Below are 27,545 nucleotides of genomic sequence, written 5' to 3'. Positions count from 1 at the left end.
CTAACGTGAAATAATTATGAGATAAAAATGTGGTATATAACATTAAACAAGTGTTGACTCAGAAGCAACTAGAAAACTGCAGTATTAACAGTGGCGGAAAAGGTTTAACAGATCAAACGGCTATAGCAACCAACAATTTTGAATTATTGATTTAACAAGGTTGCCCAGTTCCTCGGTTGAACCCAAGCCAATTCAGCCAGAAAATAACGTACAGCAATGAAACTAAGGGCAATGGGCAAGCAATTGGGTTCAATGTATTCAAGTTACAGAAATAACTTTAACAGTTGAAAAGAAGATAATGCCTACTATTGGTTACTTACACCAATCCCAGTTTATCGCAAGTTCAACATAATCCCCCTTTTTTTGATCACCACATGTAACTTGCTCAAAAACTGCCTTTTCTGCGTAGAACCGTATCCAATTGGTATTAAGTCCACCTCCCTTGTCCTAATCAAGGAATATGATCCTCTCCATTTCGAGTCATTTAACAGTTAACATTTTATTTTACAGCATCTAACGGTGTACATAATGCCATGTGGTAAATATATTGTCACGTTATTTTAAAATTTTTAAATGATGTAACATCATATATAGCTGTGAAATAAAATCTTAACCATGAAATAGCTTCCTCTGAAATGGAGAGGATCCTTAACCCCTAATCAGAGTTATAAATTATACCATATTGGGCCGTTGTGGACATAGAAGATTGTAAAACTTATCATGTAAGAAGAAACTCCTTCCCTTGCTATCGACAGCTTTTTTCCACCCACACCATCCACCATTTACGATTTTCTTGAGGTCATCATTGCCGGTGTAGTGAGGATCAAGTATAAGAAATGCACAATCTCCACTTGCTTCATTGTAATCAACTCCCAATAGGGTATATGCAAGAACACCACCACCTGCATTTTTTTGAATGCTTAAATAAGGACACAAATGTTTATAATTCTTTTACCAGAAAAATCCAAACGAAATCCAAGATACCTTGTAGGACAGCCAAACATAATGTTAATTAGGAAACGAATTTTCAGCAAGTAATTATGTTGACGGTACAAGGAACACTACGAAGACTAGCATCTGGTTCTTCATTTTTTTTTTTTTTTTTTTAATTGGTAAATTACACGCACCTATTGGGACATGAACCCACAACCTCACCCTCCAACTTGCTACAAAGGAAGGAAGTACCATTTGAGCTAACGCTCATTGGTTCTTCAAAATTTTCCAGAAATTTTGAAGAAAAATCCCACTTTTTCTATTTTAACTACTCATTTTTTAAGAACACTTTACATCCCAATCTTTATTTTTCCTCTACTCCATTTAAATATTCATTCTCATTCTTTAAACACTCTACATCCTACTTTTTCTCATTCTTTAAAATATTAAACCCCACTGAAGAATGCTATAGTGGTTTTTCATATATATAAAAAACTAATGTAGCATTTTGTCCAAAATGAAGAATGATAAAGAACAGGACGTAGAGGAATTTTAGAGTGTGGTTAGCCCTAATTTGAAGAACCATATGCTAATGCTCTAATAAGTCACTTCATCTTTTACTTTAGAGAAGCCCATAAATACACGGCAGGTAGAATAAAAGAAAACTGACCAATCATAATGGGTGTTCCCTGATTCTCAAAGTGCAAGGCCAGCTCTCGACATCTTTCAGGAAGCTCAGCTCCAGATGTAACGTTAATCACTTTACAGCTGACCTGTTCAAAACAGCAATAAATCCTGTCAAACCCATAAATGCACATTTGTGCACAGATACAATTCATCAGATATAGTTTGGGTACACCACTTTGATTATCAATGGAAATATCAAGCTTACTTAGTCTGCAATACACAGGTTTTTTATACTAAAGTATAGTTTGACTATTCACATCAATTCTTGTCAATAAGAGCGGGAGAACAAACAAAAATTAATACCCACTGTGAATGATACTTCGGAAAATAGTATACTTACTCCAAGAAGTTTGTCCAAAACAAAGCTCAACTCAATCGCACCAATCCATTCACGTGACCCAATAAAAGAGGGATCCTTATCACCAATTTCTACAAGTGACTGCTGTATTTCCCTGATAAATTCAATTGGTTTGTTAGTTTAATAATATGTCACGTCAACAAGGATCCTATCATATAGTTGTTATTCTCCTTTACATCCATAATAGTAATCTTAATAAAGTACATATAACAGATCAAAACTGATAAAACTTCAGGTTACATAATTTATCAAAATCAAACTCCAAAAGCAGCGAGTCTTGAAGAGCTCGGAAATCAAATAACTGAAAAGCAAACTACCTAAATGGGTTAAAAAAAATAAACGAGAATACTCCAGAGCTCCATATTCTATAAGGTGACCTTTTCATACCTATGAGAAGGAACATCTATGAATGTGTAGTGTTGGAGTCTGAACCATGAAATGATAGTCTGTAGAGAACGGTAAGCACAACCCCAGCCCTTGCAAGCGAAATATGAATGAATTTAGTAGAACTTCTAACAATAATAATCCTGACAGAAGCATTTCATTTGCAAAGATACTTTTCATAAAGAAGATTATGCCATCAAATACTAAACAAAATCTCTGGTTTATTTAAAAGAGATTAGTAGAGTAACTTGGCCACTGCTTGATCCAAGCTTGAGCAGAGAAAAACGACCCCAATTATCTAGTGAAATAAGGGCCCCCTTTCAGCAGTAAATCCACTTACCTTTTTGCTTAAGATGAATACGACTGAAAATCTAAAAATCACCAAAGAAGAAATATCTATAACGCCACAAAAGATTGTTCATGGTTCTCTATGTACCTAAAGAAGCTTTTTCTTCACAAATAAAATTGTCAGGTGAGTCATATTCAACAAGAATAATGGTCCACCCAATTAATGAAGTCGCCACACAGCAAACTTGAGACGAAGAGTTCTGAGACCGGACCCACAATTCCTGGACTAATAGTCACGCACGAAGAACGGGGCCACGATGCCTTATTGGAGAGCTCTATTATAAGCATAAAAAACAGGGCTAACAGAGGTGAAAAATGAGCTAGGTGGGAAGTTGAAGGCAAAGTGGGAAACCAAGGATGAGTGGGCAGTGTGTCGAGCTAAGAGTGGGTTATGTGATCAGTTAGTGTGTAACATGCAAGGTGTAGTTTGTGTCTTCAACATACAGTGCGTGGGTTAGCGAGTGTAGCATGCGACATGGGAGTTATGTAGGAGTAGTTTATGTGTATTTAATAGTAGTGTTGATAGAGAGTGGGTCAGGGTTGAAGTTGTATCAGCTGTGAGTGGTCCTCTCCTAACAGAAAAGGAGACCTATCAATTAAATTTCAATCCTTCTTCGTTTCAGTCTCTGAGTCTCAACACAACTAAAGTGCCAGCACATGGTCAAAGTATTACATTATGATCACTAAGTATATTACATAAAATTTTTATGCAGACTATAGATGCAAAACATAAGAGATTCTAAATAGAGCTGACATTAGCTATGTAACTATTTGTCCTAAGTCATCACAGTAATTCGTGAACATGATTTATGTGCTACTGTTCAGCCATTCTGAAGGAACTGAGTGAGTTTTAATTTATCAAATAATTACTTTGGTAGATGTCATGGATTATTATGTACTTCCATCAAAATGTAAAAGGCATTAGTGAAATAGAGAATTTTCTTTACCGAATCATTAAAACCATCTTGAAGATAATGGTAGTACTCATAGGAACCTTGAATCAGAGATACAACGCCCCCCTGAACTGCATAAAACAAAGAAATTCCAATCAAAATATAACTAAGAGGAAGTAAAGAAAAAAAGAACGAAAAAAAAGGGAATAGCAGCCACTAACCCCCACTAGTTGGAATCCCAATATGTACATCTTTAAGTAAAGCAGAGCCTGATATTACCAAGGAGATAGCCAACAAAGTAAGAGAATAACACATGAAGATGGATGAAGAAAAAACGGCTGACAAGGGAACAACTAAAGGATTGCTACTGACTACAGAGAATGTTGCCTCTTTAGTTGAGAATGGTTACCCTTACGTATTGGGCCACTCCTTGCACTGTCCTCTGTTGTAGACAAATCCAGGGCATTAGCAATTCTTAAGAGAGGACGATCCGAAGGTAGTCCCAGCCTCAAGTGTAGGGATTTTCTTATTTCAACTGCAGAAAGTAAGTACCACAAAAGTAGGATAAGATTGCGAGTGTCAACTTCTAGATTAAAAAAGTGTTACACCAAGTTATATATATACATATTAGCACATTGGTCCTCCACAATTATCCATTTATAGGGAACTACAACCTTTTCCTTATTACAAAAAAAAAAAACCCATTAGAGTAAAGAAGTGTATTGGCACTTTTCGTCTGGGGCAAAGAATCTTCATCAAACATGTTGCTTCTATACCCAGCACCGACAACCCCGTGAATGCGTTCTAAGGAGCTACTTTTTAATTATAGAAATGGATGCTTTTTCATCAATTGAAATATAAATTGGCAAGACACCCCCCCCCCCCTTTTTTTTGTTGCTTTTTACATTTAATCGCGACAGTCAAAAAAGAAAACTCTCTGCATGGCTCAGCAATGAGGTCAAACGTTTCACTATTTCTAATTGTAGCCATGATTATTAAAGGGGAAAAAACAGAAATCTAGACTAGAAGGCAAGAAGAATATATAAGATACATACCTTGCTTCATTTCTGTCTCCCCATAACTGAGTTCGTAGATAACAGTTATTGGATGCAGAACTCCAGGAGGATTAAAGTGATAGGGACAAAGCTGCAAGGGCACGAACACACCAGTTACTTGAAAAATAATGGGCACATATAAGATGATTTTTAGGAAAGTAATTTTACCAGAGAAAAAATAAGAAAATCAAATTTTGCTGGAAACAGAAAATCAGGTATATAGAACAGGATTAAGCTCCCTAAGGAAAATAGGGAAAACGTATTTCTTTTATCCAATTAGCAGGAAGAATCTTCAGAATTAATGGATGAACAATTGATATCAGCAAGGATATCTTCTGAAAAGCACACCTTGTATGTAATTATGAAAATGAAAGCACAGGGCTAATATAACAATGGTTCTTGGACCAAATGGCATTTCTCACCCCCATAAGTAAAGGGTTGAGGGTGAGGTCAAAAGAAACCATGTTGTGCTAGTAATATGCATGTGATTAGGAAGGCTTGGATTGGAGTTGTGGCAGAATTAACAGCATGAAGAGCCTAGGATTGTTTCATCTATCCAATGGGTTGTCACCTGACAATGTTCTGTTAAGAGGTTGGGCAAGATTGCATTCTTCATTGAATTTAGCTGATCAACTAAACCGGGGATGATTAACTTAGAAACTGCATACATCACTGGAATCTCCTTGGAAGCATAACAGAGCACTTCTAGCTTAAAGTTTACAACTAAAAGCCTAGTTTCTTCCAAAGCTGGCAACACACAAGTCAAAAATGAGTTTCAGGCATTGGAATAATTATAAGACATCAATTATTTAACACTGAAATCAATACCTGGGATATACTCTGCAACAGGTGCAGTGGAATTCAGAGATTTTTCTGAGCTATTAAGCAGAACACTTACTTGAATAGTATCTGCATTCTAAGTAGAAGAACTTGTCACGGAATTATAAAAGTCATTTTGAGTTGTGACTGTAACCGACGGATACAATATAAAACAGATGACCTAACAAAGGTAAACTATTCAAACTCCAAAGGATCTCATAAAACCAAAATACCTCAAGGAATCTCATATACTATTTTCTTACCTCCACAGGAAACACTGGTGAGTCAAATTTACTTTTCAAACACAAGCGAGCACATGGTAGAAATTTTGAGTCCGAATCCTGAGCATCTTTACCCAAAAGTTTGATATTTGAAAGAGAAGTGTGAAAGTCCAATTCTGCACCACGAATAATGACAGGTTGAGGTACTTCTGCAGAGGCTTTGCTTAATGTTTCTGCCATGTATACAACCTGCGGGTCTTTAAACTTAGCAACAACTGCTTCGGTTGCACGCAGATACATCTTTTCCGCATCTGAAAGACAAAATTAGTACACAGGTAACAAAATATTGAAATGTCTTTGCAGTACGTCATTTTGACATATGCATATGAGAAAAGTGATAAATGCTTAGATATTGCCAACATGAAATTGCGAATAGAAATCCAGAAGCCTAAATCCTACCCACTTAAGGCCAGTTCTTATTCCAGTCTTCTCTTGTCTGTACCTGTCCATTTTAACAAGTTCATTCTATCCATATTCATTATTTGACCAAAGAACATGTTGTTTCCTTCTGACCACCAGGGCTTATGACCTAATTTTCCAAGTTAAAAGTTACTATGAAGTATGTAACTTTCAACTTCACTCTTGGACCATTATATAGACACCGTCTCTCCTCCCTAATGCCCGATACCCGCCACTATCTTCTACTATATTCTATAACGACATGCTATTAAGCAAGAGGCACTCTTGGAACTACTAACTTCCTCAGTTAGTCCATTTTTCTACTTCATGCCAATCACAATAATCTCCAACTACTCAAGCAGTCCCCCAGGTACTTAGATAAGAATACAAACTTAAACACACAACAAAATGCCCAAAATGACAATTAAGATATCGAATCAAAGTTCAAACAAGCAAAATAGCACATAAAGCGTAAACTTTTTTACCGGACGGATTGTTTAAAGGAAAATAGACTGGAAACTTAATCGGAAGCTCGCACCGCAGCAAACAACCCTTCTCCCAAACATACTTCTCCGGGTGATCCTCATATACAACCGAAGTTACTAGTTCAAGGCTTGTCGAATTCTCCGATACCGATACAAAGAATTGAATGTTTCCTGTATTATTGATATCCGCAACTGCACCGATCATTTCCCGATTCTCATCGAAGAGAAGCTTTCTCAATCTACGAGCGGCATCGATTGCCATGCGAGCGTTCTTTTCGGACTCCGAGTTTCCGATGACTAATGCCCCAATTACGTCAAATCCTTTCGGTAGTAACGTCCGAAGATCCTCTGCTCAGATCGTAAAATAAAAAAAATAAAAATAAAAAACAAAATGTAGAATTATATATTTTTACTATATTTCAGTTAGTTTCTCGGGAAACAAACGGAAAGTTGATTTACCTGATTCTTTGAGGTAATCAGAGGAGGAAGAGACGGTGTGGATGCAACGGAGGGTAGAGACGATAGTGAGCGGCGGGAAGAATGGGGATCCGATTAGCCATTGGAAGCCCGGCTCGTTCTTGTGGAGGACGAGCTTTGGGCACAGAACTCGTACGCTTGTGTTCTCGGTTACGCTCTCCATCGTCGACTGAGAGCTCCACCACTGACCAGTGACCGGAGGTCCGGAGCGCTTGTTCTTCTTCTCGATTTGAGTATGTCAACAAGCGTCGTCGTTTTGTCTTAAGACGTTAGTTATTAGGTTGAAATTTTCGTACGATGAAATTCACCATTACATAATTTTGAGACTCGTATATCAGAAGAGAATAAACAGAGAGATGGGCCGGATTCAGCACAAGTCCTTAGGCCTACGCGCTACCTAAAGATGGGCCAGATTTCTTGACTGATGCTTTCAGCCCACTGCCTGATTTTAAATTTGTGAAAGTTGGATCTGGGTTTAGATGTGCATCACGTGTGATCCATAGGATAGTGTTTGCCCCAAATGGCCCAATTAAAAAACATAAAGACAAGCAAGAACATTATTTGCTTTTTGGGAAGACCCATGGATTAGTCTGTGGCTTGATTGTGATCCGCTTTATAACGACATAGATCTTCTCAATTTCAAGTAAAATAGAGATGAACTATTATGATAATGATTTTATTTTGTTACATCTAATAATTTGCATAATGCCACATCATTTACAAAATTTTAAATGGCATGCTAATATATTCATCATGTGGCATTATGTACATGTTTAGATTTTACCCCCTTCCCGTGCAAGAACTAAGAGACAGTGTTTGCCACCAAAGTACTATGACAACACAAGATCCACATCAATATATTCAGCTACTCGAAGTTGGCTTAACTAAACATGTATTCATCCGCCCTTTATTGGAACACATGCAAATACTAAAGCAATAAACAATAACAATGTCTCACATTACTCACCATTTGCAATTGAAACATGCTATATTAGTACCTTAGGATGGATCACTATTTCTTTATGTTCTACAAAATGAAATTAAGTGCAGTACATGACAAACGTAATCAGCACTTGTTAGCTATGTATATTTTGTTGCTCCATAAGTGAGCTCGCTTAGAACATTTACAATAAAAAGGATTTGCAATATGCACTTCAAGAATGAGCAAGATTTAATTTCTAAGAAGCTACTGCGGAGACATTAAAAAGTATTGTGATCTGTCCAAAATAGCAGAACTACTACTTAGCAGTGGCACAGGTAAGAACCCACTCCACCAAGTGGGAACCTCGTCGTAAATGCCTTGGTTGCCAGGCCTGCAACATCGACACGGTTATAATTTAGCATTCAAGTTGAATACAAGATATACATCCGACATTCTCTAGGCCTATTGTTTTACTGTAATTACCTTCTTTTGAGGAAATGTAGGTGTTCTCCAACAAAGCACATCTGAGTTGTCCCTCAGTCTGCCACACGGCAAGAAGATCTTCAATAAGAATATAAACACCTTTAAAGGCCATGTGACAAAAAAAAAATAAAAAATTCCTGCTACTGTGATAATAAACCCCCAAATATATGAGCAGCATTCAGGGGGCAGTCCTTATGTTGTCACCTCCTCAAGAGACTCTTGAAAAACACTAGTTTGATGAGTTTTTGTTCACACATTTTAATGGTGTGGACCTCTCTTGCATGTAAACATAAATTACTCTGTAAATTAATCCCTTTGTGGATTTTGTTTTTACTCAATTTGGTGTGCATGGATCACCTTGTTTCAATGTGCTGTAATAGAACGTGGCAGTTGCAGTCTGCATTATTTATAAACCATACTAGTGGATGTGTATATCACAAGAAGTAAGGACTGACAGAGAAAAGAGGCAGCAAAACAACTTACCCGTTATCATCTCCAGAGCTTCTAGAATAGTTGTTAGAGCTGCTGCAGAAAACATTAGGATCGCGGGCAGAGATATAAGTTGCAAAAGATGATGTACCGGGCATAGACAATGCAACATTGTTTCCTTTTTTGATGCCCAAACAGATCATCTGAGAAGAGTCTGAAGAATGCAAATTCTTTTGAAGTCTTAGCGTTCTTGCGAAACAACTTGGCTGATCCTCTGGTTCTTGAATGGATAAAACCCGATTTATATGGTTGCTTCCCTCTTCTGTTGACGAGTCAACTCCTAACATAGGCATCTTTGGCATATCATTCTGTAAGGATCTGTGGGATGAGGTTGTCCCTGTGCTCAGTGAATTTCCTTCACTATCTCTCAAAGTCTTTACCATCTCTGCTCTGTGATAGCAGTTATGTGGCATTTGAGAACCCCCATTGGAGGTGGAAGTTAAAATAGGCCAATCTCTTATCATTGCTTTTTCGGAGGTGTAATCAGAAAGTTCTGAATCACTTCCACGTTCAGTGGCTGATTGTGACTTCTGCTGCATTCTGCGTGAACAACTAAAAAATTTGAAAGATGCCTTCCTCGCTTTTGCATACTTTGGACCAGAAGCACAAGGTGCAAGATTGATCCTGATCTCTACATTACAACCCAGAATGAACTGAAGTAAACTTGCAATCTGTTTCCATGACTTTTCAGCCTTAGATGCATAGTCAGGATGGTGGAATTCCAATTCAGCAACTGCAAGACCTGAAATTTGCACAATTACTCAAAAGACACAGAAAGAACCATAGCAAATATCCACAAGCACAAAACTATGATGATAAAGAAAGAGAATACTTGTAGCATGTACATGTAAGGGTTCGTCCAGCAAGAAATATCCATATACATGCAAAATAGGCCAGATGATAAGACCAAAAATTGGTGAAAGCATCCATGTAGCTGAAGCCACATATCAAAGATAAGGCATCGTTAAATTGGACAACTCTACTAACACTCTAGATATGAGTACACCTCATCACCCAACTCTTGCACCTATATCTTTTTGATGATTAGTAGAGCTCACCTATATTGGACGAACACTCTTGACATCTAATATTAAAGGTAATCAGGTTTCATGTCTACATAACAAAATGCTTGATCATGTTGCTTACATGTTTGTTTGATCATTAAGTTCAACGCACCCATAGTGAGTATTATCATTCCCCCCAAGGCTCACCCCATTCTTATGGGGGAAGGAGATGCCATTTGAGCTAGAGCTCATTGGTATCACATTCAGAATTGAATTACTATTATCATCGATAAACTTTTAGCATGTTGCCTTTTCTTTTTTTTCTTTTTTTTTTCTCTTATTGATACAGCATAACAAAAACAACTAGCGAGTACATTCTCTCTCTCTCTCTCTCTCTCGTGAGTAATATTTTTATATTTCCCAGTATAGAAATTGAACCAAAGCCAAGGCCACCATTGACCACTTATATCCCAACTAATTTTCAAAGATATCCTAACTTATGAATTAACGGATTTCCAATAGCTTCAAATAACATTTTAGTGGATCAATGTACCTTGATTAACACAAAGAGAAGACAATTTCCCTTGTTTCCTTAGAACATTCTTGAGTGAATTGGATTTGCACAAGTCTGTAGTTTTCTTCCATATGGATTCCAATGTTCCTTTACAATCCTCATGGTTTCCCAATTTATGCGGTATATAGTCATCACAAGAACAAGTTACAAGATGTTTGACACCCTCTCCTATGGAAGACAGACTGCAAAAATCACCATCTGCATCCAAGAACAAACTTGGAGATGAAACTTTCATCATACCAGCTTCCCCCCCAAAATAAAATATATATAACCGAAATGAACAACAAGAGTCATTTATTAAGAAGCAATAATTATCCTGATCCTCACCTTGGTCCTGTACATTTCTCAAACATAACTTTGAATCCTTTGAATCCAAGGAAAAAGACTCCATACAGCTCAATTGAAGAAGAGCTACAGTGAGCCATGTCGTTTGATTCTTAGACATCCTAACTTGCTTCTCTGTTTCAGAAAGTATTTTCAATGCATGACTCAGTTTCTGCATGTCCGCTTCAGCTATGATGCAGAAAATCATATAACTCACTTAGTATGGTTATAAGCAAATGATAACAGGTGAAACACAAGTACATCAAAGCATTATGGTGTGTCAGGAGCAGTGTAAACATCGAGTACATAGAAATTTTGTACCACCATCCATATGTTAACCAATGTCCAACGCCGCATATAGAGTAATGTAATGCTGACAGCCAACTGTGTAAACATCACAACAATAAAAATTGAGTGACAACTAGCTGGCACCCATTGTCATGCAATAGATTCTGCGATTTGTTTTAAAAACGCACTTTGGCCCTGCAAAATGCACTCTTAACTACACATCGGAACTCAAATAATTCCTTGTAATACTTTGTCTAAATGTTATAAGAAAACGTAGTATGAAAAACAAGAAGAGGCATAAAATAAGAGGTCTTGAGAATTGAACTAAACAATTAATCAAGCGTGGGACAAGAACATTAGTCTAGTTTGGGAGAAGAATACTAGCCTTGATGCAACTTAGAAAATAACATTAAATTTACAATAAGTACTGCTCAAAAGAAATTGCACCACACAGTAAATATGTAAAAGCACTTAGAAAAATGCAGGCAGATTTCTATATAGGAAAGAAACAGTGGAGCTCGATCTTTTAATATCCTTAGCATGGAGTACCCAACTTATACATGCAACACCAATTTCGTGACTCATCAATATCTGGTGCCAAGTCACATGACCTGGTCTGGGTCTACTACGATAACTCAAGTATTGCAAATCAGTCAATATCCTGATTTGACAATACATGCCCATTAAACAAGCTGAGTAGCAAATCAACTTCTAAAGTCAGTGAGATTTATATAAAAGTAAGCATTTTTGTAGCAACTTATTTCTGGCGCATATATTTGGACTGAATCCATCTACTGGACAGCCAAGCATGGTTCATATAGCGAATTGTAAAGCACAATAATCATACTACTTACAAGTATGCCGAGTAGAAAACTTTCTTCTGACTTCAGAACTAACTTCCTGACATTTACCCGCAAGAATGTCCATAATGAGATTTGCCAGCTGCGATATAAGCTGCATAGGATCAATCCTTGATCTCATCAGTTCCCTGGCCCTTATTACAGTATTGGAAGTGTCGGATGACAAAGCCAAATCCAGCAAATCAAGCAATTCATCATCAGAAACAACCCCAATCTGCAAAACAACAACAAAAGGAAAATTCTATTACATTTTGAATGAGAGGACATACTTCAGAAGTCTATGTAACAAAAATATCCCTGCACTCACAAGCTCATAGGCCAAGGTCATTGTGATCCTTTTACCAAGCAAACTCAGTTGATCAAGCATCATCTCTGCATCCCTAAGTGAACCATAGGATTTAGAAGCAATGAAGTCTAAAGCAGCCTGATCAAAGTCCAGACCCTCTTCAATGCAAATTTTCTCCAATCTGCTTGCAATATCAGCATCTTTTATCTTTGGGAAGTGATATCTTTGGGACCTAGACATTGCACTTCGGGGAACCTTATCCAGGTCAGGAGTGATCATTACAAAGACAACATGTTGAGAAAGGCTATCTAGGCTATTCAAAACAGTTGCCCATGTTTCCCCGTTCAACAAATGGCATTCATCAACAATAAAAACCTTGAACCGTGAGGAAACCGGAGGGATGACTGCACTCTTAAGAAGGGACCTTACTCTGTCCATCCGATTAATTCTCACAGAATCCACTTCCTTAACATCCCTACTCCTTCCAGAAAAGAAAAGAACACATTCTCGACAGAGACCACATGGCCTGTGCTCCTCAAGTGAAAGACAATTAAGTGCTGCCGCAAATATCCTTGAAGCAGAGGTCTTGCCTGTACCACGAGGACCATGGAAGAGATAAAATGATGTTATCCTACCTTTAGAGATGGCACCCAAAAGAGATCTTGCCACTACATTTTGTCCTACCAATTCATTAAAAGATTTTGGCCTGAATTTCTGACTCAAACACCTAGGAGTTTCTGAATGTGGAGTGATTTCATTACTGATGCGTTTCAAGTTCCTCAGTTTATAAAAAGCGGGTCCATCTACATCCCCAGATAGCAAGGGATGTTCTTCTACATCAGAAGGAAGATATGACTCCCTGAATTTAGGAGTCCTTGACCAGCAGGAGCTTATACCACACCCACGATGACTGTGATCTACAACATCCACATCTTCATTAGCAAATAATGTTGGGCTATGGCTTGAAACAGCATCATTTACAGATGGCCATGGACAATCCACACGACTTGCAACATCACCCTCCACCCCAAATGATTTCACTTGATTTTCGTATTGCAATTTCCTTTTTGACACAATGTGATCCTCTTTTTCTGCTTGTGGAGATCCTACACTCTGTTCATTACATGAATCAACATCCACCAAATGATTGCTGGAGGGTGCGATGCATGCCAAGTCCAATCCAATATCCCTATGATTGTCACAATATCTTTCACTCAATGGTTTGTTCTCATAAGCCTCTTCCTGATTTGATGCACAATTGTCCAAACCTTCAACCTGTTGGGACTTACTCGAAGGGCCTGTCTTCCCTGCCAAACCCAAGTCCTTACATGAGATCAACTTAGATTTTCCCAAACTGCAATTTAATTCAAAATCATCCACATAATCCTCCTGAAGTCCATATAAACCTAAATTCTTTGATCTCAAAGCACCATCACCATCGGAGCCACCTTCTTGGCAATCATTCGTGATCCGCAAAGATATCCCATTACTGGAATCGGTTTCCCAGTTCACATTGTCAACCAAAGCGGAGAATTTACTCATAGAATTAGTAGACGGATCCCTCAGTGACCTCACTCTCCTCAGTGCTACTAGAGTTCTTGAGATGGGAATATCCACAGAATGCCTCCGTCCATCCGTCATTTTCAAAACAGATCAAATATTTCAAACAAAATAAAGTTCGGAGCACGCTGCAAATTCCCAACTCAAATATCAATACCTACAAAATAGAAAAGCAATATCAAAAAGAATAAAAAGGGAAACCACTCAAATCATCCAAAATAGGAGCAAACTCCTAATAGCGTTATAATTTCAGAAACAAAGACCCGCAAAGATTGAGAAAATAACACAACAAAAATTCAAGAAACAGTGTCAGATTGCCACATTCATGAGATTCATCGTTCTAATTACTTTGTTACCACCAAAGGCATTCAGCATTATTATTTATTGAAAACGAAAACCAAAATTTCAAAAACCCAGCAAACAAAAAGAAAATGTGGCGCCATTTTCATCAGAGAATAGCATTATAAAATTCAAAAAATACACGTTTCTTCTTACCTCTGGATATATATATGAAAGAAGAGAAGCCCACAACGAAGACACGAACTATTCCCACTCCTCTGCCACTACAGAGCACGAAGACAGAAATAAGAACAGCTTCTAGAGAGAGAAAATCTAGAGAGAGCGAGAGTGTGAGAGAGGGAGAGAATCTAGAATTCAAAGTTGCAGAATTAAAATATGCGCGTAAAAACAAACAATGGAAACGACAAAGTTGAAAAAAATCCCCCACCGAGCTCTTCGAGGTTGACGAAATCTGAACCAATAGCGTAGAAGGCGGGATAGGAAAACCCTAACCCTAGAACAGTGGTCTTGGTGGTTGAGCTTCTGGAGTCCAGAGTGAGAGCTGTACAGGGAGGTGGCAGAGGAGTAAGTGGCAAAGTAGTAAATGTCATTAATGCGAGGGGGTCTTAGGCACGCCATTGCTCGTGAGCCAGCCGACGTGTCCACAGAGAGAGAGAGCGGAAGAGAGAGAGAAATTGGTTCAGAAATTCTTTGTTCCTATGCTGCAGAGCCGTTGCAGAGGGGTCTGGTCTGGTCTCGGCCAGTGAGCCTGACGAGGGTGTTTTTCGTACTTTCGTACACGGCGGTTTCAGTTCGTTTCTGGTTGAAGGGGAAAAGGCTTTCATTACCTGCCAGTAGAACGTTCCATACGCGCCAAAGGCGAGCGTGCGACCAGACCTGACCTGACCATCCGAATGAAGCATCCTCACGCGCTCAATTAAAAACCAATTATCCAGTACTTTTGTCACGCGCTCAGTTGGTTCAGAGTCAGACCCGAAAACCGAAGTTCAAAGGGATTCGGAGTTTTTACAAATAATTTTTTAAGTCATTCATTACGATAAGAAAACAAAAATTCAATATCTGTCGCTAGAAAAGTTGACACATAATTCACATAATCCATTAACGTAATAAGTGGTGGTGGTCTGGTTGTTCAGCCCACAACCTCTAGCTCTAAGCATATCCCGGTGGCCGAACCATTCATGGCCATTAAGGTGAAGCAAATTTAGAATGACCAAAAAAAATAAAATAAATTTTGAGAAAAATATAAAATTAGTCTTTGTAATTTACTTGATTTGCAATTAACTCCGTGTGATATCAAAATAAACTCAAAAGTCTTTGAGATATGCCAAAAAAACAATTTAGTCCCTACAGTCAAATTTTTTTCTACAAAATAAACCTTAGACATGTGCACCGCACCCTCGAAAATTTTTCTACACGAATCAAGATAAATCACTAGCTTTTACACTAGGGGGTGTGACCCCAAAGGGGAGTTTGCACCTAGCAAGTCTTGAACTTGGGATCTAAAGAGTGATACTCTTTAAGACGACAAACCTCAACCACAAGGCCAACCTCAATTAGTGAATGAAATTTAACTGTAGATATTAAATTATTTTTTTAGCATACATTAACGATCTTTGAGTTTATTTTGATATCATAAGAAGCTAATTGTAGATCAAGTAAACCACAAAGATTTATTTTTCATTTTTCCCTAAAATTTTTGAAAGAGCAGTCGAATCACTCCCAATATCATGAGATAGTTTGGTCTACTTGTCTTGGCTAACTTGATTGGTGTTAATAATTTTTTTATTGCAGAAATCAATTTGTTCTTTTTACTTGCTCTCAAATTTAAAGAACTATTTATCAAAACCCAAATCACAAGGGAAAAAAAAAAACACATTTCTCCTTAAAAATAATCGGGTCCATTTATAATAAAGAGCTGACGGAGCATGGATAAAGAATAAAATAAAGATAAAGCATTCGCGTCTTACCAATTGGATAAATCTGGCATCTCACCAAGAACATAGAGTTTCACCACATAAAAGAGCAATCGCAACTCTCAAAGAACAAAATAACTGTTTATTTATCAATCATAGTCTCACAATTCACAAATACAATTGAAACTTATGTTTAAATAGACTAAAACACTAAATTCTAACCCTAATGTGACTAACTTTTGGGCCAAACCCATTACTAAATATGGACTCTTAAAATATAAATTAAATATTAAAAATTACTACAAAATAATAGAAACTCTAAACTAATATTCTTTAAAAAAATAAAAAATAAAAAACTGTACGCACCTGCATCTACTACGTAGAGTAGATTGTGGGTCATTCTCATGGAGGGGGGCATGTGGATTCTGACAGCAATGTCTTTTGCAGTGTCATATTAATTAATACTCCTATGCGTAGGAAAACATTTTCAAAAAAAAATGGTTGGGTCTTCAAAACTCTTGGGATTGGAACACGTACAATACTACAATCCATAAGCCTTTAGTTCTAGACACTCAAATGTTTGACCAAGTTCTAGATATACTCTCAGCTTTCCTATTTACAAGGCACGCCATAGGCGGGGATGATCAGGAAAAAGCAATCAGCAACAAAATATAATCCCAGATTTCCAGCCCCTCTCTTTCATTTTCTCTCATCGTTTCCTTCTTTCTTGAAGTGGCAATAAATCAAATTTTCTTTTCAAGGATATTAGCAATTATCGTTCTTCGTCTTTTGGGTCCCTTTGAAATGGGAATTCAACTCCTCCTCAAAGATTTGCCCAATACCCAGTTTTCCATGGATGGCATTGATTTGGTTGTTTTTGTTTTCCTCAACAGAAGATTTCCTTTTGCAATTACCAGTAATCTCTGCAAGAACAAGAGCCATCTCTGAAAGTGTGGAAGCGACTTCTATCTCTCACCACTATTTCCAATCTATAAACTCTAGAAATTAGCTTCATTACCGTATGGCAATCCCTGCACACCCGCAAATTTTTCACGATTCTTATGATCTTTCCCTCGCGTAATCTTTCCATTCCAAAAGCTACAGCAAGCTTCTCACTGTGCCTAGACACTGAATCTTCCTTTTCTTCCTCTTCTATGTCATGCAAAACACTCCCAACCTCTGGAACATAACCTCCTTCAACCCTCAGCTTCAGCATTATCTCCCTTAACTTCTCATAAGCCTCTTGTGTAATTTTATCATGTTTTTCACCCGCCACAAAAGTATACATCATCTTGTCAACCTCAATCATGCTCCAACCAGGAGTCTTCATGATCCTCTGGTCAGTCATTGATCTTCTTACTGCGGCAACATCCTTCCATTTCCCTGCAATGGCATAAATATTTGACAAAAGAACATGATCGCCAGAATCGTTGGGTTCAAGTTCAGAAAGCCTCTCCTTCACTTGCTCTGCCAACTCGACGTAACCGTGAATGCTACAAGCCCCAAGAAGAGTCCGCCAAATAATAGCGGTAGGCGAAATGGGCATTTGACATACAAAATCATAGGCCTCCTGCATCTTCCCAGCTCGACCATATAGATCAACCATACAACCGTAATGCTCGATGGCTGGCTCTATACCATATATATCCACCATCTTAGAAAAATATGTGCATCCTTCTTCAATCAATCCAGCGTGACTACAAGCATATAAGATGGAAATAAAGGTAACTCTATCAGGCCTGATTCCAGACGCTTCCATATCATGGAAGAGCTGTATTGCTTCTTCTCCATGACCATGCATTGCAAGTCCTGCTATCATCGTTGTCCAAGAAACAATGCTTTTACTTTTTGGCATTCCCTCAAAGATCAATCGAGCCATGCCCACATTTCCACAAGCAGAATATGTATGAATGAGTGCGTTATTCACTGAAATGATCCAAAGAAACCCGGATTTCTCCAGAAACCCATGTAAAACCTTGCCAAACTCAATTGCCCCAGCCAGCGCGCACATCGATAGAACCACCGACAAGCTCACCTCATTTGGTCTCATTCCCACCCGTCGCAACTCCCTGAAAAAACCCAACGCCTCATAGAAACAACCATTATGAGCAAACCCAGAAATCATAGTACTCCAAGAAACATCGTCCTTCACAGGCATTTCCAAGAACACCTTCTTAGCCAGCTCAAGCTCCCCCGCTTTGGTGTACCCCGCGAGCATGACATTCCACGAGGTCACATTCCGAATCGGCATCCTATCGAACATTCCCGCCGCACCCTTTACATCCCCGCATCTTAAACACGCCGTAAGCACCGCATTCCAAGCGACAACATTTGGTTCTCTCATTTCCTCAAACACCTTCTTAGCAGAACCCACACACCCACATTCCGCATACGCGCTCACAAGAGTCGTACCAACAAATATATTGGTATCGAGCCCATGCCTTATAGCCTGACAATGCAGCTGAACCCCAGCTCTCAAAGACCCGTAATTAGCCGCCCCTTTAAGTACGAACGCGAAAGAGAAGCTATCAGGCGGGGCTACAACCATCGATCCTCGACGCATTTCGGTGAACGCAACAATAGCACTCTGCGGGGCATCGGATTCGGCGAGTCCTCTGATGATCGTGTTGTACATGAAAACATCTGGGTCCGGGAAGTGAGAGAAGACACGACGAGCGTAGTGGAGAGCATCGGATATCGAAACGACGCAGTGGAAGATAAGCTTCCCGGCGACTAAGCGATCGGTATCGAGTCCGGTCTTGCACGCAAAGGCCTGGATTTGCTTCACGGTTTCGAGGGCCTTGCACTTGTGTATCAGAGCGAGGCACAGCTGCTCTGTGCTGTTCATATTGGCTTCGAATTTCTCAATGAAAAAGTATCCGATAGAATAGTCAACACTCGTGGAGTGGTAGTCCGGCGTGGCCAAATCTAAACCGTTCAAGGAAACACGCCACAACTGTCCGATCTAGGGCCATAAAGCCTTTCTTCTTCTAGCTTGTGGACTCCTCGAAAATCAATTGAAATTCATATAACTAGAAGTTATTGCTTTGACCTAGATTCCAGTCAATAATTTTGGAATTATTATTGTGGGCTAGGCAATGCAGTGATTAGGACATTATTGCTTAACAACACATCAGCACGTGTTTTATTTTTTTATTTTTAAATCCGAATCCTTAAAAAAAAAAAAAAAATTATTTTATTTTACTGCATATAAACCAAATCCAACATTATGATTTATGAATATCTAAGAACCAGTATCCAAAGACGGATATATGGGGGATTGGAAGTGGCCCTGGTCTCCCCCCAAATTACAAAAAAAAAAAAAAAAAAATGAAGGCAAAAAAAAACAAAAAAAAAAAAGTTTAAAGGTTAAAAAAAAAAAAATTAAAAATATTTTTTGTCAATTAGTCTCTTCCAAAATTTTTTTGGCCCTTTGTCCCTTCCCAAATTGAAAATTGGATCCGTCCCTGCCGGTATCAAGGTGTAATGTAAATGAGATAGGGCAACGGGTATCATTTTGTGATTTATTTATTTATTTGGTGACAAACATTGTGATTAAGGCTGCATAAGGTTGATTGTGAGTAAAAGGGAATGGCTCTAATAATATCATCAATTGTGGGGGCTTCCCCATTTTTGTTAAAGTTTTTTGTCTTCTGTTTTCTTGTTAAAAAGACAATTATATAAACAAACACCTCACGATACAAAGCACTCTAAAATATACAAAAGCAATTTGCTCCTTTTTATTACATCGAAACACTTCATCAATCAAGAAACAATTATTGCCGTCATATTACCTCAAGTCTTTCTTCTCTAACTTAATCTTTCTCCAAGAAAGGTCCTGGCCAGGGTAATACTTTTACATATCACAGCAGTTTGATACTTGAAGAGTAATAAAAGTTTACATTGTTATTTAACCAATTGATGGGAATTTCTACAAGCATTTTACTAGAGAAAATCAGCCTCTTCATTCAACCGCTCTCTTGATTAGAACCATAAAAAAGGATATCCTCTCAACCTATTAGGGTACAGAAATGTCCTGTTGACGGAAAGAAAGCGAACAGAAATCTTAGGGTTAAAGGATCAGTCAGATCTCTGATATTCTCCCCCATCGTTCCAACCTCTTCAGAGAAGTGAAACATGCCAGCAACTGTTCAGAGCTTACAGAAAAAGGCTATTCACTTCACTGATATATTCTTCCAAACTTGCACACTTTACTGACAAACTGAAGCACCTCGTCTCATGCATCAACATAGGGAACAGCTAAAGGTGTAGGGAAATTCTGGAAAATTAACAACTTGAAAGGGAATTACCGCATTGAAGGGAACAAGACGATCGCCAGGAACCAGCATCAACATTAATATCCCAAGCATGCTTTCATGCATGCATTTTTACAGGAATCCTTTCAAGCAAGCTTCTCCTCATCCTCTTCATCATCCTCATCAGAATCAGCAGAAGTGGGTTGCCCATTAAGATCCACATTTACACCATTTATCTTCCTCACAAACTGTCCTCGAACACGAGGCCTTCTTTCAGCAAGTCGTTTTCGATTAACATACCTAATCTTCTTGTCAAAACATCTCTCCTTTCTTTTCTGCCTAAACTTCATCAATGCTGCTTCTCTTCTATCCATTTTATTCAAATTCACTTCAGGGGAAGATGAACTTCCCACTGATGGCCAAGCATGAGAAGTAGACATTTGACCAGGTTGTAAGCATATATTAACAGGGTAATACGGGAATGATGCCATTCCATTAACATGAGGAGGGCATTGCGGAAGATGATGGTACTGAGACATCATAGCTTTAGATGCATGATTTTGCAGCTCCTGCAGATTCTTTTGATACAGTTGTGCTGCAGATGGCATCATAACTTGATTTACAACTCCTGAAATGCAATATGGAAAAGCAGCTTGTGCTGGTAAGCCAGAAACATCAAGTTGATGCTGATTTCTTGAGTGGGAAATCACTTGAGAGAACTTTTCATCCTTGAAATCCCTTTGCTGCGGGAGTTCCACTGATGCAGGTGGGGTACAAGACCTCTCCATTGAAAGAGAATCTGGGATACTATTACTGCTGGGAAAGTCATCTCCCGGTGAATAGCTTTCTCCGGCCTCCCCACCATTTTCATGTATTTGGGGATCAGTAACCACTTGTTCACTGCATTCCTGATGTTTCTTTCCCATCCTCAAATTTTGAGCAGCATTGTCATCAAGATTGACAGCCCCTTGAGAGTTGTTTTTTACGGTGCTTGATTTGACATATGTAAAGAAGGCGGAAGACTCGCCAATCTTTAGCTCACTCTTCTTTGGGCAAGATGAAAATTGTCCTGCATGACATCACTCAAAGAGCTCAAAAGAAGAAAGGAAAATAAAAAATTAGAAAAAAGAAAAACCTTTCCCCCAAGTGGAAAGGACAAAATGCTGGACACAGAAAACTCAAATCCATTTGCTTTAAACTTTCCATTACTATGTTACTGCTATACATCAACTCCAATAAACAAGGAGATGTAAGAAGCATTAGATGGCCTTAGATATTCAAGATGGCTTGTGGTGAAGCCATATATTATTCACGGAATCTGATATAAAATATGCTTCTACAACGGCTATTACTTACTATTAAGTAAGAATGATGATGACAAAAAAAAAAGTACTGAGAGAAAACACCTAGACCAAGTAAAGTAACAACATCCACTACTACTTATAAACCCTAACATTAAAGAAGTCATCTTTTATATAAAAAAAATATAGTTTAAAGCCTAAGCTTAAAATTTCTAAACCAAGTATTGAAAGGGAGAAGGGGAGGCAATTGCCTGACTATTTCTAAATTCATAAAAGAATGCACAACCCCTGAAGTGAGAGAGAGAGAGAGAGACTCCACAATTTACTAAAACCCAGACCCAAGTCCATACCCAGGTGGAGAGCTTTGTTGATTGCAACAGGGAATAACAGTATTTGTTGGGTAGCGATAGGGAAAGGAAGAAGATGTCCCATAGTGATCTTAAATTATTTTATGGGCTTCACTGATGTTATCTAGTTAGCAAATTACATAATTAACCTTTTGATTTACGAGAATGAAACAGCTATGTGATACAATGGAAGCTTAAATAATATAATAGCAAGAAACATTTTTGTTCATTGGTTTTAATTCAAGAAGAAAAATGTTACACACTCCCAACTCTATACTCCCAAGTGCCCACTCCCTCAAAATCACCATTGGATTTTGGATGGATCACTATTGAATTTTGGATCTAAGAGTGATTTTTACTACTACGTCAGGGTGTGTGCACTTGGAAGTAGGAGTTAGACGTGTGACTAGCATTTCTCATTCAAGAATGAGAATCCAAAGCTATAAAATGCATTAGCTACAGAAAACGGGCAGTCGTTCCAAACAATTGTCAGACTCAAAAAACAATTCAATTATGGGTGATCCTATACATTCACACTAATTCATTTATATCAAAAATATTACACAAAAACCAAGATTGGTATTATCAAATGCTACACACAACACTAAAACTTTTCATGCTCATAAGACATTATGAGAGATGATGTTGGCAAAGCAATACAGGAGCGGCTCACCTGTTCGTCGGTCGCTAATTCCTGGCACATCAGGTCGATATTCCACTACATGTGGAGGCTCGATAGCAGCTGACTGAAAAGGAAAACAAATAAGAGAATATGCATATCAACTGTCAATATTAATATTATTGATCCGCACTTATACTATGCAATTACATATAACAAAGAGAAATCTCTGTACACCACATGACATTACTCCTACTACTCCCTCCATCCCATATTGTCTGTTTAACCTTAGAAAACCCAACTTTCTAAGGTAACACCATTTAATGCATTGTCTTTGAAATGAAAATATATAAGTTTCAAAGACCCTAAAAAGTCAAGCAAACTAATAAACTCATTTAAATCTTAGACTTCTCAATAAAGTAAAGGACATATTAAGAAAAGAAGTAAATTTGTGCCCATTGGGGTTCGATCCCTCTCCATTTGTGAATTCTCTCTTATGTTATCTATGCATGAGAACTTCAAATTGGACAATATTTACGACATTCCAAAATAGATACTGGATAAACAATATGGGATGGAGTAATTAATTTTGCATATAGAACTAACATAGTGACCAGTAGTTGATTATGAAAATAATACTTCAAGTTCCTCACAGAATTTCAGATCATAAGTTGCTAACATCTGAAAACTAGTATTTAGTTTATTTCCAGCAATGAGTCATAACCTATCCTGTAATTCTATATTTTACTTGAAACTTCAGAGCCAGATTAAACATAAGGTTGTTCAACAGAACAAAAATGAGCCCTAATTAGTTCATAAGGTCCTTGTCTTAGTTCTAGTTATTAGTAATTCGTTAGTCATCTACTCAGAATCTACACTTTTTAGTAGGTTTTATACTCTCTGTGTCAAATAGTCTAGTATTACAAGTACAATGGTAGAGATTCTCTCAAATAGATAGAACATATTACTCCCTCCAATCTGTGAATGTGAGTTTGCTCTGCTGATGCCTTTCTATTCCCCTCTGAAGATTGACTATACCTTCAAATTCTACCACGGGCATTTTCCAAGCAGACCAGGAACTGAAATTGGGGCACAACTGGGCACAAAAGGGTACTAGTACCACCAACTTCCTTTTTAATGTCTTCAAGTGGCTGGTTTATGAACATATCAGTTTTCCGTTCTACCTTATTTGTCTTCACTTTGCAAAGCTTGCCTCTAAAAATTCAGTCAAGATAAACACAAGCATAAAGGCAATTCACTCCCTTAATTCTGCAAGCCTTAGCAGGGATGAATTCCTTAAGCTTCAAAGACACCATCAACTAGAAGAGGACTAATTCATTAGAAGATCATTATTGATATGGTTCTCTTTAGTTTGGATCTGTATATGCAATTGTATATTTTTTAATATGGATGCATGTACGGTTATGTTCTTGGAAATTGGTATTTCATTTATAAAAATAAAAAACAAAAAATAAAAATCAATTTTAGCATATGTCATAAATAAAAAGTACACAAATTTATCAAACCTCCTGAGTTGAACATAACAAAGAAAAAAAAATAATACACCAATTAAGTAAATCGCGAATTGATACAATCAATCACAATTTATATACATTCCATTGTCATTAGGGCCAAGCATTGTCACAATTCACAAATCAATTAATTCATGTGATCTTCTAATTTTGAACAACCAAATTCCAAGCCCATATTACACTCACCTCATCTTCCAGATGGGTTGACAATCCCATCTCAGGATTGGAGCTCCTGTGAGACCTGTCATCCGTGTCATCCGAGAACAAAGTAGTACTGTTTGTATTAGCATCACTAGGGTCCGAGGCCACCAAATCAAATTCATAGGTCAAAATTTTCTTCTCTGCGAGTCCAAGCTGCCAACATAATCATATGAATGAACATTTCAATATTGATCTAGGGAGAGATAAGCCAGCTATGAGTAAAACTTTCAAGAAAGTGTACTGGTGATATGTGTAACACAAGAAGGTGGTCACTTGAATGGAAAAGTGATACACATATGTAAGACAAACACCTATGCATTCTTCCTAGTTACCAGAAAAGCCGTGAGCTACAAAATAAAAGCCTCATATAAAGATGCTAATAGTGTAAGATTGTATCATTTTCTGTACCATAAAGGGATCACTCATGTTCCTTTGCATTTGCTTTGTATATAAAAATTCCCAGCATTTATTAGCAACTCTATCAATTTTATGCGGACATGTATCTAGGTTGTGGGCAGAAATGGTGTATGAACAAGACATCAGAGTCATGTAAAACAAACCATGCGCCTTCTTCTCCACATGTGTGTCCACAAGGTTAATAGCTCATTCGTGCGTAAAGGCTTTACAAGATAGTCTGCTGCTCCAAGCCTCAAGCACTTGACAACAACAGAGACCTCGTCTTGTGCCGACATCACTTATCAGAACAAAAAAGATTAAATAAGGATGATCCGGATATAATACACCATGAAGATTGAAGAGAAAAACTTATTATCAAGGAATGTGCCAGTGATAAAAACAAGACAAACTTACTGATCACGGGAATGCGCCGTAACTCTTTATCCCGATTGATGTACTTCAACATCTTCATGCCTTTGGCCAATGGAAGGTCAAGTTCAGCTAGTATTAAATCTATATTAGCTCCTTCTGCATTCAGTGCATCAATCACCTGTCTAGCTGACCTCACTGGAGTCACTGCAAAGCAAAGAAATCCAGAGTTGTCACTAATCTCCTCTCCCAAAATATAATAAACAGAAAGTTACACCAGAAGATGAAGGAAACCCTGTTATTGGACGACAGGAATATCTCATACTACATAATTTCACAAAAAGCAATAAGTTCTGTCAAAGTTTTAATCCCCATAGAATTGCTTTGAAACAAGAATCAGAGAGTTCATATGTGCACTTATTGAAAAGCAAACCATGTGCTAAGCATTGTTACAGCTTAAATCCAAGAAAGACTTATAGCCCTTTACTTAAATTGTGTTGGCTTTTATTTAGGAAATCATAAAGTTTAACATCAAGTTCGGACATTCAATTGATTCATATCAAGAAGTATTTGACTACAAGAGAGTAAAAGGAGAACATAGCGAATGGAAAAGTAAAACCCACAAAATAAAAATTATACTGTCATTTGTTGCTTGTTTCTATGGCGTCACCTTTCAAACTCATCTTTTAGCCATTTTAAACCTTTAGACAAGCTGAATTTTAAGTACAGATGATGGCCTCTAAAACTTGTCTCAAGGTGGCATGTTCAGTATCAATCACCATCAAAATTTATAATCTAACAGGATTTAGTTTCATTACCGCCACTGATTAAAGCAAATAACCATATACAGTTATGAGTAAATTGAGCCAGAAAACATAGAGTTCAAACTCTGATTACATTTAATAGTTGTGTTCTTCATAACAGAGGAAGGCAAAAGAATCCAAATCGATGGAGCCTAATATAGTCCATCGACTTGATTAAATTCAGTTTAGCATTCCTAATAATAACAACAGATGCAGAACACTTTCAATTGTGATACTACATCGTGTTCTCCTCAAATTTATTAGCAGCAACCATCAGGCTCTTTCCATTAAAGACAAAATTATCAGCTCCGTCCCAAGTTCTATGCTACTCTGCAGCCATAAAATGTTGTAAATTCAAATTCTCAAGTCCTCAGAACTGGTCAAATAATTCAATCTCTACCAAGTACAAAAGGCACGCAATCACCAATATCACAAATTTTCTGAGTTCTTAAAATCTTGAAGTCTGCTTCGTCAATAAATTCCCCAAACTAAATCGAGCATCGTATCAAAACCCACATTCATACTAAACTAGTCAAACATAGATAATAATAATTAACAATTCAACAAGTAATAAGCAAGCTAATCATACCCAAAACAAAATTAAACACATAAATCAACAAAAATAAGCAAAAATAAATGAATAAACAAAGCAATACACACCTTGATAAGAGCATTTCACAAGAAGAGTCAGAACTTCTTCCAAGCTCTTGTCGTCGTTATCGCACAACAAAATCCTCACCTTGCTCCTATCTATAAACCCTTCCCCTCCCTTACTATTATTCCCACCGCTAAATTCTTTGTTCAAATTCAGCTCCTTAGACTCCATTTTTGCACACCTGGACACTCTGAGAGCTCTAAATTCAGCCTCTCCTCTACTCCAAAAAAGGCAAACTCTCAGATTTTCCTCTTCCTTCTCGTTTCCTGGTTACATCAAAATTTCAATTCCAAGGAACTTCCATGGGACTCCAATCGTCAGATAACCTCAATTAGAATTGGAATTAGGGTTAGGGTTGATCGGAGCATCCTCCATAGAAATGGGAAAAAAACAAAAAAAACAAAAAACCAGGAACCGTCCGTACAGACCCAAAAAAGGAAAGCTGTTTCATGAATTTCTTATGTGCGTACAGCAACAGAAAACCTCGAGAAAGTATGGTTTCAGTCAATCGAACGGTGGGGATTGGAGACTCGGGTGGGGGCCAGCTGGGAATCAACGGCCGTATTTGGATCACCGGCCGCCGGCGCAATTTAGCTTTGTGTTCTGTACCCTCTACCTTCACTGCAAATAGAGTGAGGAATTCGTCTCAGCTTTTTCTGTGTAACGATGAAATATTTTTATAGAATAAAGTGTTTAATAGGGATTTATGGTAACTAAATAAGGTTAATTAAATTAGATAGTGTTAGGGACTAACGTGCGCAGGTTGGGTAAGGAAACGAAGGGCTAGGATTGGTTGCGGAGGGTGAAGTGGGCTACAGGTGCAGGATAGCAAAACGGGAGACGTGGAAGGTGGAGGGAACAGAAGCGAGAGAAAAGTGCGAGAAGCCTGAGGGATATTTCGGGGAAGATAGGGAGGAGGAGATACCACGTGGAGATCCTTGGCA

At 38.0% G+C, this 27,545-nt stretch overlaps 4 protein-coding genes across 7 annotated transcripts; all 4 read right to left on the bottom strand.

The window, feature by feature from the left end:
• Window positions 1-110: 110 nt before the first annotated feature.
• On the bottom strand, window positions 111-7,405 carry LOC132175109 (Peptidase C78, ubiquitin fold modifier-specific peptidase 1/ 2). Of its 2 annotated transcripts, none has more exons than XM_059586938.2 (13): window positions 7,102-7,405; window positions 6,643-6,990; window positions 5,741-6,009; window positions 5,487-5,574; window positions 5,230-5,405; window positions 4,659-4,749; window positions 4,013-4,138; window positions 3,825-3,872; window positions 3,658-3,734; window positions 2,366-2,454; window positions 1,961-2,072; window positions 1,604-1,706; window positions 111-902 (listed from the first exon to the last, which is right to left on the bottom strand). In XM_059586938.2, exons 1-13 carry the CDS (start codon window positions 7,280-7,282, stop codon window positions 673-675), a joined length of 1,938 nt encoding a protein of 645 aa, XP_059442921.1. In that variant the 5' UTR covers window positions 7,283-7,405; the 3' UTR covers window positions 111-672. The 2 variants fall into 2 exon arrangements, with proteins under 2 accessions (XP_059442921.1, XP_059442922.1); XM_059586939.2 differs by having other exon boundaries at window positions 4,019-4,138.
• Window positions 7,406-8,056: 651 nt separating this feature from the next.
• LOC132175039 (AAA-type ATPase family protein) lies at window positions 8,057-16,938 on the bottom strand. 3 transcript variants are annotated; one of them, XM_059586843.2, is made up of 8 exons: window positions 16,489-16,938; window positions 12,371-14,066; window positions 12,058-12,277; window positions 10,919-11,104; window positions 10,571-10,789; window positions 9,008-9,755; window positions 8,525-8,582; window positions 8,057-8,432 (listed from the first exon to the last, which is right to left on the bottom strand). In XM_059586843.2, exons 2-8 carry the CDS (start codon window positions 13,988-13,990, stop codon window positions 8,358-8,360), a joined length of 3,126 nt encoding a protein of 1,041 aa, XP_059442826.2. In that variant the 5' UTR covers window positions 13,991-14,066; window positions 16,489-16,938; the 3' UTR covers window positions 8,057-8,357. The 3 variants fall into 3 exon arrangements, 2 of the variants coding, with proteins under 2 accessions (XP_059442826.2, XP_059442825.2); XM_059586842.2 differs by lacking the exon at window positions 16,489-16,938 and adding an exon at window positions 14,405-14,470; XR_009439385.2 differs by lacking the exon at window positions 16,489-16,938 and adding an exon at window positions 14,405-14,470 and having other exon boundaries at window positions 8,391-8,432; window positions 8,525-8,602.
• Window positions 16,939-16,949: 11 nt separating this feature from the next.
• LOC132175040 (Tetratricopeptide repeat (TPR)-like superfamily protein) lies at window positions 16,950-19,073 on the bottom strand. The gene has a single exon (XM_059586844.2). It carries the CDS (start codon window positions 18,968-18,970, stop codon window positions 17,033-17,035), a length of 1,938 nt encoding a protein of 645 aa, XP_059442827.2. The 5' UTR covers window positions 18,971-19,073; the 3' UTR covers window positions 16,950-17,032.
• A 765-nt stretch (window positions 19,074-19,838) lies between these two features.
• TOC1 (CCT motif -containing response regulator protein) lies at window positions 19,839-27,272 on the bottom strand. Its single transcript, XM_059585571.2, has 6 exons — window positions 26,607-27,272; window positions 25,189-25,350; window positions 24,939-25,072; window positions 24,364-24,531; window positions 22,700-22,772; window positions 19,839-21,447 (listed from the first exon to the last, which is right to left on the bottom strand). Exons 1-6 carry the CDS (start codon window positions 26,770-26,772, stop codon window positions 20,525-20,527), a joined length of 1,626 nt encoding a protein of 541 aa, XP_059441554.1. The 5' UTR covers window positions 26,773-27,272; the 3' UTR covers window positions 19,839-20,524.
• Between the last annotated feature and the right edge of the window lie 273 nt (window positions 27,273-27,545).

The sequence above is a fragment of the Corylus avellana genome, chromosome 3, assembly GCF_965113065.1.
Source record: "Corylus avellana chromosome 3, dhCorAvel1.hap1.2, whole genome shotgun sequence".
NCBI lineage: Eukaryota > Viridiplantae > Streptophyta > Magnoliopsida > Fagales > Betulaceae > Corylus > Corylus avellana.
This window is presented reverse-complemented; position numbering and strand designations above follow the sequence as displayed.

Bases quoted from the DNA above. Each gene is read 5' to 3' on its own strand.
- LOC132175109 (XM_059586938.2), bottom strand. From the start codon at position 7,282: ATGGAGAGCGTAACCGAGAACACAAGCGTACGAGTTCTGTGCCCAAAG. The intron at 5,575-5,740 runs GTAAGAAAATAG...TCTTCTACTTAG, and splicing joins CACCAGTGTTTCCTGTGGAG to AATGCAGATACTATTCAAGT. The intron at 1,707-1,960 runs GTAAGTATACTA...TGTTTTGAACAG, and splicing joins TTTTGGACAAACTTCTTGGA to GTCAGCTGTAAAGTGATTAA.
- LOC132175039 (XM_059586843.2), bottom strand. From the start codon at position 13,990: ATGACGGATGGACGGAGGCATTCTGTGGATATTCCCATCTCAAGAACT. The intron at 9,756-10,570 runs GTACATTGATCC...TGCAAATTTCAG, and splicing joins TTCTCTTTGTGTTAATCAAG to GTCTTGCAGTTGCTGAATTG. The intron at 8,433-8,524 runs GTAATTACAGTA...TCGATGTTGCAG, and splicing joins CTACATTTCCTCAAAAGAAG to GCCTGGCAACCAAGGCATTT.
- LOC132175040 (XM_059586844.2), bottom strand. From the start codon at position 18,970: ATGAACAGCACAGAGCAGCTGTGCCTCGCTCTGATACACAAGTGCAAG.
- TOC1 (XM_059585571.2), bottom strand. From the start codon at position 26,772: ATGGAGTCTAAGGAGCTGAATTTGAACAAAGAATTTAGCGGTGGGAAT. The intron at 25,073-25,188 runs GTAAGTTTGTCT...TGTTCTGATAAG, and splicing joins ACGGCGCATTCCCGTGATCA to TGATGTCGGCACAAGACGAG. The intron at 22,773-24,363 runs GTGAGTGTAATA...TTTCCTTTTCAG, and splicing joins CAACCCATCTGGAAGATGAG to TCAGCTGCTATCGAGCCTCC.